Here is a 12990-nt window from a genome sequence, read left to right on the forward strand (position 1 = left end):
TGCAGGAGTCCAGGCCTTTCTGTCCATTCTTATAGATGATTGTGTCTGTTGTTCAGGTGAACATGGCGGTTTTTCTTCTCCTCCACTTCTTCTACTATGGGACTAATGTTTGATCAAACCCTGTTTCCCCTGAAAGGAGAAAAATAAACGGAGCGGCAGTTGCTGATCTGGTTGGAGACAAATAGTGGCAACAGAAGAGTCCATGAGTATCCAGGAGAAAAAATAAATATACTAAGCATATTAAATTTTAGCATACTTCAAGTCAGACTAATCATCAGCAAGGGTGTAACTTTGTGTTGCAAATTGTGAGGAGCAGCTGGGGATGAGGGTAGTGCTAATGCACCCTGGAAAGCCTTTTTTGTGCAAAGAATAAGGCCAAAACTTAAACATGAATGCCATGCATTCTTACTCGGTAACTTAGGATATAGATCATAAGTTGTATATCCTAGTGATGAATGATTAGGCTTGTCAGATTAATAGTACTTATTGAAAATAAAAACCTTTTAGAAGGTATTAAACATACAAAGAGATGTAAGGATGTTGAAACATAAGTTGTCTATAAGGTCACTTGGTGAGGAAATTGCTTAAAAAATGACCTTTTTAGTCATATTCTACTCTGAATCTGCATATTTGCACAGTGCTTGCCTACAGTTAAAAACAGTAAAAAGTTTTTGCTCATGTTGTCCCCACAAGATGCTGCCCTGGGTGGTTGTCCCCATGTCGCCCAAATCAGAAACCACCACGGCATGTCACATCTGTGTCTCTGCTCGTCAAGGATTTCAGTGGGACATTTTTGGGTAAATAACATTCCCTTCCTGGAGTTCTGCTCCAACAGGGATGACCTTGCATGTTTCAGGTCCACATCGATCATCACAAGGTCTTGTGGAGGTCTGGACGTTTGGGGAGTGGAGAGTGAGTTTGCTCTTTAGCTGCTGCCCTGCTGATGCGGCTCCTGGATCTGTTGTGGCTCAAATGCTGGAGCTTCAGGATTTACTGGAAATGTTTCATTTGTCTCACCCAGTTCAGTGCTGCTGGTTTCTGCTTGTCTTCATGTTAAGGATTTTAGATTACCTTTATAGGTCCTTGTTCACTTCATCATCATCATTTCTGGTTCCAATATCATTCACCATTTCCATGGTGTCATATCTTTTTAATAATATTCCTCATCCTGAGTGTCTGAGCTGCACTGTTCAATCTGCAGGGTTTTCGTCTATGGCTGAAGGGAACAAGGTAAAACCTCAACTCAAACTTCTTTTGAGACTCTGTACTCACTGCATCACAGAGGAAAAGCTAATGAGCTTTAGAGACTCTTCTGAGTCAAAGTCAACAGTTGTTTGAAGGTCTTTGAGTCTTACTATTTTACTGACTTACAATGATACAACCTCAACAATATCTTCATCTGTGTCACCATGGAGTGTGTCCTTCAAAATGATCAATCTCCAGGCATTTGCACTGTACTTACTGCCAGTTCAACAACAGAAACCGTATTTTTCTCTGGTCAAAGTTAAAATGATTACTTGGTAAACTCTTTACAAAGGTCGTTTGAGGCGTAAAACCCTCCTGGCTGGCTCGCCATGTTGGGTAACGATATCTGGAGGTTTGCCTTTGACCGTAGGGACCCAACATTAAACTGGGAGAAACAGGACTTTAGAACAAAAACAATCTCCCAGTTACCAGCTTATTTTTACATTTCATTGTAAAAAGCAATGAAAGCAATATATTGTTATTGTTATGCAACTTAAACAAAAAGCCATATTGCAAATTAAAATAAACTGAAATAAAAGTACAATAAATCAAGTCAGCAGGAAGAACAACGAAGGATTTTCTGTTTTATTCAGATTCATTCATACATGACATCATTTCCAGACATAAAGAGTCTCAGCAGCTTATTGCTTCCTGAAACTTAAAAGCTCCTTAACCTGCTGAGGCATCAGCCAGTCAGGAGGGAAAGCAGGAAATGTGAGACTAACGTGTGCCCCCTGATGGTCAGCAGCACTGCAGACTCAAGGTTTCTGTTCAGAAGACGCTGAAGCAGACAGAGGAGCTGCTGTCTGGGATGGAAGAAGCTTTCTCTCTAACTCTACTTTTCTGATTTTGAAGGACATTTTAGGGAAATCAGAGGCAAAAGTCCTCCTGGATCTTAACCACTCTTCATCAGAACAGTTCTCTGCTGTTCTGTGAAGGAGTAACTTGGTATTTACAGCTAACATCTTAAAATCCTGAGTCGGTTCAGTTTCTACAAGTTGGTTTGTTCTAAACGGAGGAAGAATTGATCGCTCTGATTGGTCAGACACCTGCAGACATTCCTCCTGTTCAGTTCAGTAGCAGCGACAGATAATACAGGAACCCAGCTGCTCCTCAGGTGGGCCTTGCTTCAGGTGTTGCCAGTTCAGACGCTGATGTCATCGCAGTCCGGTCGGACCAGCAGCATCCGGTCGGACCAGCAGCGTCCGGCGGCCATCACTACGAGGTGGCGGCTTGTTTGTTGCGGAACGTCTCGAAGAATGCCATCATCCCTTTCCTCACGTTGCTGCTGCTGCTGCTGCCCTTTGGCATCGGCACCAATGTGGTGCTGCTGCTGCTGTTTCCATGGTGATGGGATGTCAGCGGGGGAAAGGTGACGCCATCCATGGAGTTGGCTCGTTTCACCTTGGATGGAGTCGCACGCCAAGATTTGGTTCTGGGAGGTGGAGTCTGAGCCACCAGACACTTCTGGTACTGGAGCTAATGAGAGGAGACAATGAAATTATCCACCAGCAGGGGGCGACAACACAATGACTACAAAACACATGAATGACCACACAGTGTTGGGCGTCCCAGGTAATTCAGGGTGGGATTACAATTCACATCCAGCCTGAAGGGCCTCAGATGTTTTCCCTTCATCATTTGCTTTTGGGCATCCTCAGGTTTTCTTTCTCTGATATTAAAATTTTGTTTGATAATCTGAAATGTTTCAGTTAGACAAGAAAGCAAAAACAGAAGAAATCTGCAAGGGGGGAATACTTTTTTACCGCTCTATAGCCATCAGTCGCACCCTGATGACATCTTATTTTGATTGTTTGCAGTCATAGGGAGAGGGCTCCCCCTGTGGTGATAAACAGTACTGCTAAGGATGGAAACTAATTCACAGCTCAGTTTCTTAATCATTCAGATAATAATACTCAATAATACCAGCAGTACTATCAATAGTACTATCAGTGGTACTATCAGTAGTACTATCACTGTGATATGGCTCCTAATTCCTACAGGAGAAAACAGGAAGGCCTCCAGCTTCTCTCTAAGGGTGATGATATTTTTCTGTCTGTTTCTGAATTTCACAAATATTGAAATGTGAAAGTCTTTAGCTGTGTTCTGAATCCCTGTGAAAGCTCATAATCCTCATCGTCCTCCTTCTCCTCATCATCATCCTCATCGTCCTCCTCCTCACCATGCATGCCGCCTGGACAGCCTCAGAGATGATCCCTGCGTCCGGTTCACACCAGAACACATGACACTCAAACTGCTGCGTCCCAGCGTCCATGATCACAGCGAAGGTGTGGCTGTCATGGCCAACACCCAGGAAGGTGAGGAATCGCACCTGGCATTCCCAGAGTGGCTCATCTCCATCCTGCTGGCAACCAGCAACAGTTAGACAGGTGAGGCGATATATTACCTGAGCTCCACCAGTGGCGAGGACGGTACCTGCCCCTTCCACAGAGACAGAACCCTGTCGCTGATGTGAATCACTGTTGGCTCCCAGTCGTCACGGTCTGTGGAGTTCATGATGCTTTCGATGGCTCTGTTCAACACCTCCATACCTGCAGAACAGCATGTGGTCCGGTGGGTTGGTTACAAAACGCCCCTTCATTCAGAACTGGGTCTGCTGATCGGGATTAGCAGAAGCCTTGTCCACACGTAGCTTTTATACAAACAAATCTGTCACATTTGTTGAAAAGTCATATCTTCCAGATCAGTGTCAGAAAAGTTTTCATCCACATGAACAAATCTGCCCTGAGCATTGTCTAAAAACATGCCAGACCCATAGGGGGCAGTGTAGCACAAAGCTAAAATTGATAAGCCAATTAGATTGCTTCTAAACAGCCATGACTTCCTACTAAACATGGTACCAGGAGGTTCACCTGTAGGTTGAACAACTTTTTAATACAATATTAGAACATAAAGTTGATAAAAACACAAGACGATGTAGACTGGGAATCGTAGCAAAGCAAGTAAGTTGATATATTGCCGTAATATCTGTTGCAGACTAGTATAAGTGTGTTAATACTAGACTCCTTTTTCCCATGAACACACACAAACACAGAGTTTTCTCAAACCTTTGCTGTGGTTGGAGTTTTTATAATAATCATTTTTAGTGATATTAACTTGGTTGTTTCTGTAGATGGAAGGACCAAATGCATACAAATGTTTTTCTAGCTTTTGGCTAGGTGTGGATTAGGCCTCAGGCTGCTGGGGAAACTGGGAACTATATTTTTAGGATATTCTGGAGCTGACAACCCAGGGATGATTATCTGATTAATCAGTTTAACAATCTGGGAACTAAAGCAGAGCTACAGAACACCTGGTGGACACCAAGTGAGTCTCTGTCCTACCCATGGCTCTGGACACCGGCAGGTTCCCGATGTACTGGACCTCAAACTTCTGGACCTGCTGTCTCACTGCCTCCAGGAACTCCACTGAAACAACAGAGCATGGTTACAGAACCGGTAAATGGTACCAGGTGGACCCGGAGAAGGTGATTCACCTTGTCTGGGCAGGTCTTCAGGTGAGATGCTCTCCATGGTGAGAGAACGCGATGGTCTCATCAACGCTTTCTCTGACATCATCTGCATGGAAGAAAGAATTCAGTCAGAACCGAACAGAGCAAGAGGAAACCATGTTTCCATGACGATCAGTGAGGAGATGGCAAAAACTGGATCTAACACAAGGTCCAACAGAACCAGAACCTCCTCTAGCAGGCCCAACAGATCCAGGACCTCCTCCAGCAGGTCCAATAGACCTTTCTCCAGTTGTGATGATTGCTGATGTCTCCATTGCAGCAACCTGATGAGCTCCTGCTGCTCTGGAGTTGCTCAGACTGAGGGTAATCAGCTGGTCAGTGTCCTGGTTCTGACCCGGACCTCCAGGCTGGACTCAGCTCTTCAGACTTTAGTTTTCATCAGTTCACTAGCAAGGTACTTCAGGTGTTGGGGTCTCACCTTGGAGCACATCTCATGCAGCGTGGAGGCGATGGCCTTGGCCGGAGCGTTACAACGAAACACGTGGCACTTCAGGACGCAGCTGTCCTTATCGCCAGCCACGAAGGCGAAGTCCCTGAATGCACCACAAACACACACACACACACAGAGCCTGGTGAGCGGCAGCAGCACAGGAGAAGTCCATGGATGACCCTGAGGTTCGGCTGTGAGTGTGGAGGGGTTTACCTGTCCCTGCACACATAGGGGTGGGCGTGGCAAAGAAACAGAGAGCAACAGTGTTAGAGCGCAAAACACAAAGGTGAGCTTGATTTGAGCTTTTCAGCATGCAAGAGCAAAGCAGCAGCAGTGAGTCCACCTTAGCTTAGCACAATAACTGGGAACACCCCCCTCAGAGGCCAGACCTGTCCTACAGCTACAGGTGAGTCTGACGGACAGGTGATGGACAGGTGGAATGTCCAAGCTGGGCACAGTCGACATGACTGGTTTCTACAGACCGGCTTTAGTTTCAGCACTCAGGATTAACCAGACCAGAAGAATCAATCTGAACACATCAAACTCTCTGGAAACTCAGCTGAAGGTCTGATGGGCCTAACCCACTAGTAGGGGGCGCTATGAGTAGATATTCAGATGGGTTATATTCCTCTTCTGCTGAGTTTTAAGTTGTCGCTGCATCCAGGAGGAATGAACGTTCAATGCTGAGCTGCATTTCCTTAGAAACTTTAAACTACTGTGAATAACTAGCTGAGCTCAATGCACTGTGTAATAACTAGAATCGATTGGAATCCATGTGTGATTAAAGTGAAATACTTTTCTGTCAAGTGATTTATTTCTAATTTCCTTCATTATTTACTGTTTTAGTCTGATTTTATCCCAGCATGACTGTAACTAACAAGCTGAATATTATTACGCCCAGCGCTGCGCATTTGTAATGTCACATAGCTACACATAAAGTTTTTACTGAAGGCGACTCACAGCGCCTGTCATGTCCCAGCCTCATTCTGATTGCCTGTCAGCAACACATGTTTACAGTCGGGTCGGTGATCTGTTCAGACAACCCAAACAGGTCGCCCTGTATGCCCTGTATGTCTGTTTAACCGAGGCCAAGGAACCCTTAGCACAATGACTGGTTCCCTTCTCTCGCTAACTCGCCTGCTTGCTTTGCCGACTGACCCAAACTAGAGCGGGCTGGTCCAGACTTTGTGGACTGGTCCAGTCTTTGCAGACTGGTCCAAACTTTCCCCGGCTACACCTGTTGAAAAGTCATGTATCTTGGCCCCAGCTTAGGTTGAGTCTAGACCAGCATTCTGCAGGTCCAGTCTTTGAGTCCCTCTGGAGGTTTGGACCTACAGAACTCTGATCTCAAGTCATGATAACGTAATTGAAGTCAATTCTAAAGTTTTTGTGTTTCAACCCAGGTCTGATTGACTCACCTGCCGTTGTTGCAGCCTACGCCCCATACTCGGATGTTGATGATTGGCTGACAATGGAGGGGGGTGTGGTCTAATGGGTCCAATAAGGTCAAGGTGTCTTTCTTGAGAACCAGCATCATCTCCCGGCCCTGCAGGTCAGAACATGCTCTCATAAGAACCTGTCTGCTGACTCCAGTTAGCTTGACCTGTTCTGTTTATCAGCGTCCATGGATGTTAATGCAACATTAGTTTAGTGAGCCCTCTAGTAGCTGGTGAGTAGGACAGGTCAGGAGAACATTATGCAGGTGAATGACATTTTTAGTTTATGGAGGTGCTGTGAATATGACCAAAGATATCAAACTGCAGAACTGCTGTCTTTGCACAGAAATCAAATTCACAGAAAAACCCAGATAAAAACAGGTGCAGTTCTGGCATACTGCCACTGGAGGCAGCCCTCGCATCTCACCTCGCCCCAGGCCTCAGACCTGTCTCTCTGCTCGGGGCTGCTGCAGTGAGACAGCTGCTGGATGACATTGCTGACAGCTAAGCTGCTGCGACCTGGAGACAGATCCTCCTCCTCCACTTGCAGCCAGCCCAGGGAGCGAACAGCAAAGCACTGCAGAGAGGCAGGCGACATCAGATTACTGCTCCACAAAACTAAGGTGGAGAGAGATTAGAACAGATTAGACCATCAGATTAAATCCTGATGCAGAGGAGGAGCTAAACTCTTATTCTGGCCTCATGCCCTTCATCATCACTTCCATATTATTTTCAGTGTATTGGAACAAAAGTACAGTCTTTCATAGAGAAGATGTTTTTATGCTACCTTTGAGTCAGGGTCATGGTCTGTGAGATAGTCCTCCTGCCACGAAGACCTGAGGGGAAAGAAATTCATATAAGCTGTGGAGGTCCTGATGATGACTGAACAGTAAAGAACATCAAGACAGCATCTGCATAAAACTGCTGGTTTACTAGCATAAACACTTTAGAGCTGCTGGTTACAGGATGAAGACAAAAACTGGTGGTTTATTGGAATGTGGAGGTAAAAACTGGTTTATGGGGATGTGGACATAAGGACTGCTGGAGAAACAAGACCAAATCACCTCCACCTCCCAACTATTAGGACCTGACTAGGCCTGCAGACCTGCTGAGGTCCAGGTGTGAGGCTAACAGAACATCTGTCTGTCCAGAAGCAACTGTTCAGAAGTTGTTTGACCCCCAGGGAACCTAACAGATGGACATTCATCCTGAGTTACCATTCCTCAGAGGCTCCCTCCGTGTCTTTGGTGGCACTCTGGTCTCCTTCCTCTTCGTGCTGAAACTCCACAGAAGAAGAGCAGGCTGAGCCACACTGGTGCAACCGAAGAAGCTACAATAGGCAAACCAGTCATGTCTCACCTGTGTCTCGAGAGTCTTTGGTGTCCCTGTAAGCCGGGGGTGCTGCCACTGGGTGGCACCAGTGGGAACGTGCCAGTAGTAGGTCCCTGTGGAGTCTTTGATTGTCCTCCAGCCAGAGGGAAGGTCGGGGTCCAGGAGGAGGTTCTGGTCTGTCCAGATGTTGTCTGCAGGGAAGTAAAAAGCTCTCATCAAACAGACACACCTGTCTCTGTCAATGCCCCCTAGAGGCAGCAATGGTCCCCACAGGTAACACAGGAGTGAAGTGACGGGTTTTATTAGATCCATTCAAACTGCCTCTATAGCCAACCGGTTTTGATCTGCCAGTCATTGTAAAATAAATATTAAATAAATCCATTTACAATATAATTATAGAATTAGTAAATATGTAGTGAAATGAACTACCGAGGAGTTAAGTGTTTCAGTTTCTGTGCTTTATTTCAGGAAACAAACAGATCAGCTGCTAAAATAAAATTAGCATCACATCTGGAGCCGGTTAAAAATGATGATCTCTGTCTGCATTTAAAAAAGAGATTATGCAGCATTTATGGGAAAGATTGTAAATAAGCAGATCCTCTTTCACAGATTAAAGCACAGAGACAAAGAATAACAAAACCTTTATTAAACTGAAAACACAAACATAAATTTTATGGTCCACTAATCTGGAACAAACTTCCAGAAAACAGAAAAACCGCTGAAAAACTGAGCTCCTTTAAATCAAGAACAAAACCATTTGTCTAGAGTTGCCTTTCTATTAACTGGGACATTGATCATCATATTTGATGATGGCATTTGAGAAAATGTAATGTTTATTGTTTCATAAATGGTGACTGAATGATATTTCATGGTGAACACATTCTGAAATTTATTGTTGCTGAAATGTGCTGTGTGAATAAACTTAATTTGGGTCTGAGGAGAAAACCACATATTTATCACTTTTAATCAACAATGTTTATTTTTATCTGTCGTTGCAGGCTTTTAAAACATATTTTAAAAAAACTTAAAAAAAACTATAAATTTCTCTAAGAGTTTTAAGTCAGTTTCTATCTGTCAGGTTGGTGAAAGATTTATGTTTTAATTGAAGTCAAACTGTCATTCAGAAGATTTGAACTCAGACTTTCAACAGAAGTAGAGAAATTATTGATCAGAGTTTCTTCTGTCCAATCAGTCGCTGGGCTGAAGAGCTCCTGTCCAATCAGCTGTCCATGCCAGCAGCTCACATGTTGTTTTTATATTTTGCTATGATTAGATGACATATTGATTCTCATGCCTGCATAAGGACAAAGCAGGAAACTTAACCCTCTTCTTTTTATGTCCTCGTTGACTCAGCAGTTTCATTCCTGCAGATGAAGGTCACCTTGACCATCAAGGGTCGTTGCTGACTCATCAGAACCATGTTTGTCACTTAGGACAGCAGAACCGGCCCAAGGTTGAAGCAGGTCTTGTTGGAGCCACCAATCACTGCAGCTCCACCTTTACCTCCACTGTTTTTAATGGTCTGTGCTTCACAGCTCACCTGGATTTCTACTTTAACTCAGTTAGCTTCATAGTTTTTAACAAAAGCATGTTAAAGTCTGTTCTCTCAGTGAAGGACTGTAGAACTGGGTGATGTGCTCTATCTTTCTGGTTTTAGTCAGAACTACAGCAGCAGAATTCTGGATCAGCTGCAGCTGGACCATTAATTTCTTAGTCAGACCTGTAAAGACGCTGCTGCAGTAATCAATGACTAAAGAGAAACGCCTGGATGAGTTTCTCTGATGCTGAGACATTAGTCCTCTGATCCTGGAAATGTTCTTCAGCTGATACAAGGCCCACTTTGGAACCGTCTTTATGTGGTTCTGAAGGTTCAGGTCGGATTAAACATTGGAGGGTTAAGGTTATTTTACTCTAAAGTTTAGATTTTAGTTTTAGTTGAATAAATTTAACCAACTAAAACAGACTTGGGACTAAGCATGCAGACTAACGTGACTAACACTAAAGCTAACATTAAGTCTGACCCGACCCGAACCAAAGGTTCTGTCACAGTTAACACGTCTTCTGGTGAATGGCGGGTTGGTGGTTTCAGATGGATCTGTTTGAGGTTTCTATTCTGATAGGACTCGGTTCTGTCTTGTTGACCCGCAGGGCAGGCTGGGTTCTGATCTCCTCCTGTAGCAGCAACTTTCTGAACCCAGATTATGTTGCTGATCCAACATCATGTGTCAGGACCGGCGCCATCGATCGGGTCTAACTGCTGAGCAGGAAGAGATGAAACTGAAGAAGCCGTGAATAATTAATAAACTCTCGGACACACGAACCACTGAATCAGCTGAGAGAGACTAGACATCCTTCGTCTATCTGAGCTGCTGGGCAGAGGCCCGGGTTCTGAACAGAACCAGAACCCTATCCTCCTAAAGTCTCTGGGTCCAGATTGTTTTACAGCATCAGCCACTCCAGGCGCTGACATCTGGCTCTGATGGGTCCAAACTAGCAGACAGGGACAGACAGCTGGATGTCCTATGCAGCAGAAACAAGATGACCCTTTAAAGGACTTGCCCTCCTCTTCCTCACAAACACTTCCTTCCTCTTCCTGGTCCTCCAGATTCTGAGGGGTTTTGCTGAAGAGCTGCAGGTCCAGAGGCAGAGGGGCCGCCAGCTGGACTTCAGGAGGAGGGATCTCTAAAATGTTGTCAGAAATTATTAAAACTTTCCATTGATTTCCATCTGAAACTCAAACAGCAAATTCTTCTGAAGTCATATATCCAATTTCTGCAGATATCAAGTTAAAAACACGATGAAGAGATGCAGAAACTGATTACAGAGTTTCATTACCAGCAGGAAGATGAAGCTGAAGGAGGTTCTAGTTGAGGGCAGAAAGTGGATCACAACCAGAACCAGAGGTAGAACCCACTCAGGAATGGGAGTAATGTGAGTGACTGGCTAATAACAATCCAGCAGAGAAAACATTCATGCAGCAGAGCAGCAAACTACTGAACTACCAAAGCTGCTTCAGTCAGGAGTTCTGCAGAACTCCACAGGTTCTGGTTCTTCTGGACCTTCTTGATGGGTTGTTCATGAGTGGTTCTGGTGGGTCGGCCTGCTGTGAAGGCTCACTGTGGTTCCAGGTGAGAATCATGGTTCTGACTGAGATTCTCTGGAGTCCAGAACCTCAGAGGTGGTTCTGGAACCGTTTCCAGACTGATGTAAGTCAGACACTTTGTTTTTTATCAGTTCTAGTTCTGTAGTTTTGTCTTTGATGAGCTGCTTCGGATCTTCATCTTTGTCCGATACTAAACTCAGTTTGACCAGATGAACTCAGGAGCTGCAGGACTTTCTGCCTTTAACTGTGCCACTAGTTGGGATTGAAACTAAAACATCATTGTGCATCTGAGCATTTACACCCAGAAACATCCAACATAAGCCCCAGCCTGCATCAGGATTAAACATCCATTATGAGGTCGGTCCTCATAATGCTGTCCCACGCCCCAGACCTCGGATCAGATGGAAACCTGAATGTGTGTGTGTGCGTGTGTGTGTGTGTGTGTCTCACCATCATAGTTGACGATGATGATGGCCAGCATGTAATCCTTGCCCATCATGGCTCCACCCTCCCCGGTGAGTTGCAGTCAGCTGATCAGGCCCAGAGGACTGCTGCTGTAGCCTGTCTCTCCCCCACTGACCCCCTGTCTCTGTGGGTGTCTCTCGTCCCGCAGTCCGCCCCGCTCTCAGATACCATCAGCTTTTCTTCTCCCTTGTTTTGTTCCCCGTCCCAGCGTTTTCTCTGCCTCCTCTCTGCCTCTCTCCTCTCCGTCTGATGAAGGATGCTGTTTTCCTCCTCCTCCTGATGATGATGTCATCACTGCCCTCCCTCTCTGCCTCACTCGCCCTTCCTTGTAAAAAATGACTCCACTACAGCAAGTGATGCTGAAAGTAAAATATGTTAGAGCATCTTCATCCTGAGGCTGAAGCTGGAACAGGAAATACATCATCAGGCTCAGTGGAAGCAGTGACGATGATGCTGTGACTCTCAGCAGTGGAGAACCTTGCGGTTCTCATGGATTCATATAAATCTAAATATTTCATTTTTCTTCAGGAGGCAGCAAAGTGAGTTTTTGAGTAAAAGTCACAAGAACGATGTAGAGCTTGAGAAAAAGGCAATAAAAAACTAATAATTGCTCCTGTGGCCAATATTTTCTACTGTAGGGAGACTTTAATGTGTCTGTGATGATGTTGACCTAATCAAAAATAGAAGGTTTCTATCTACATCAAACAATTTTGCTGTGGGGAAGAATATGCATTATTACAGGGGCCACATACAATCAGTTTGGGGACTGCAAATGCCCCCCTGACCACAAGTTGGACACCCAGATTTAGGTAATGCAGTCAAGCGATGTAAAGCAATATCTATGCGTGAACTTTATTGGATAGAAAAACCAAAACAAAGACTAAAAAAGGTCCGTAAAATAGTCACTGTACATCCACCTGACGTCGTGCTGACGTCACACTGTTTCAATAGGCGTGTCACGGTGGCCACGTCCCGCACATTCTTGAGGAACTGGCAGCACTCAAAGCTAGCCTTTTCAACAGGAAGTAGAATTATTCACCTCTTCAAACAAAAATCTATAAATATGAATATAAATCTTCTGAAAGACTTCAGGCAGAATCAAACTGAGCATTTTGATTCTGGATTAATTTTGATGACACAGTTTGAATCCCAGTCAGCGGTCAGGCTTGTTGTCCATGTGGACATTCTCTGGGTACTCTGGCTTCTTCCCACAGTCCAGAAATATGTATATTAGGTTAGCTGTTGCTGCAGCAGATGGGTGACCTGTCCAAGATGGACCCCACATACTCACAGACAGCTGGAGGAATTAACCGCCCCGCGTGAAAAATAGGAGCAGAAAAAAGATAGAAATAATCATCCTTAAAAAGGAATTAACGGGCGTGCTGTGGAGGCGTAGGGGATAGCACAACCCACATTTGGAGGCCTTGAGTCCTCGACGCGGGTTCGA

General features: G+C 44.8%; 1 protein-coding gene across 5 annotated transcripts; it reads right to left on the reverse strand.

Moving 5' to 3' along the window:
- Window positions 1–1818: 1818 nt before the first annotated feature.
- apbb3 (amyloid beta (A4) precursor protein-binding, family B, member 3) lies at window positions 1819–12977 on the reverse strand. 5 transcript variants are annotated; one of them, XM_044141262.1, is made up of 13 exons: window positions 11529–12977; window positions 8003–8166; window positions 7861–7919; window positions 7431–7479; window positions 7071–7220; window positions 6626–6753; window positions 5421–5426; window positions 5196–5310; window positions 4742–4823; window positions 4590–4673; window positions 3682–3797; window positions 3428–3610; window positions 1829–2724 (listed from the first exon to the last, which is right to left on the reverse strand). In XM_044141262.1, the coding sequence occupies exons 1-13, from the start codon at window positions 11575–11577 to the stop codon at window positions 2464–2466; spliced, it is 1446 nt and encodes a 481-aa protein (XP_043997197.1). In that variant the 5' UTR covers window positions 11578–12977; the 3' UTR covers window positions 1829–2463. The 5 variants fall into 5 exon arrangements, with proteins under 5 accessions (XP_043997198.1, XP_043997197.1, XP_043997195.1 ...); XM_044141260.1 differs by having other exon boundaries at window positions 3428–3607; window positions 7861–7925; XM_044141259.1 differs by having other exon boundaries at window positions 7861–7925.
- Window positions 12978–12990: the final 13 nt, after the last annotated feature.

This window comes from Gambusia affinis, linkage group LG15 (genome assembly GCF_019740435.1).
Source record: "Gambusia affinis linkage group LG15, SWU_Gaff_1.0, whole genome shotgun sequence".
Classification (NCBI taxonomy): Eukaryota; Metazoa; Chordata; class Actinopteri; order Cyprinodontiformes; family Poeciliidae; genus Gambusia; species Gambusia affinis.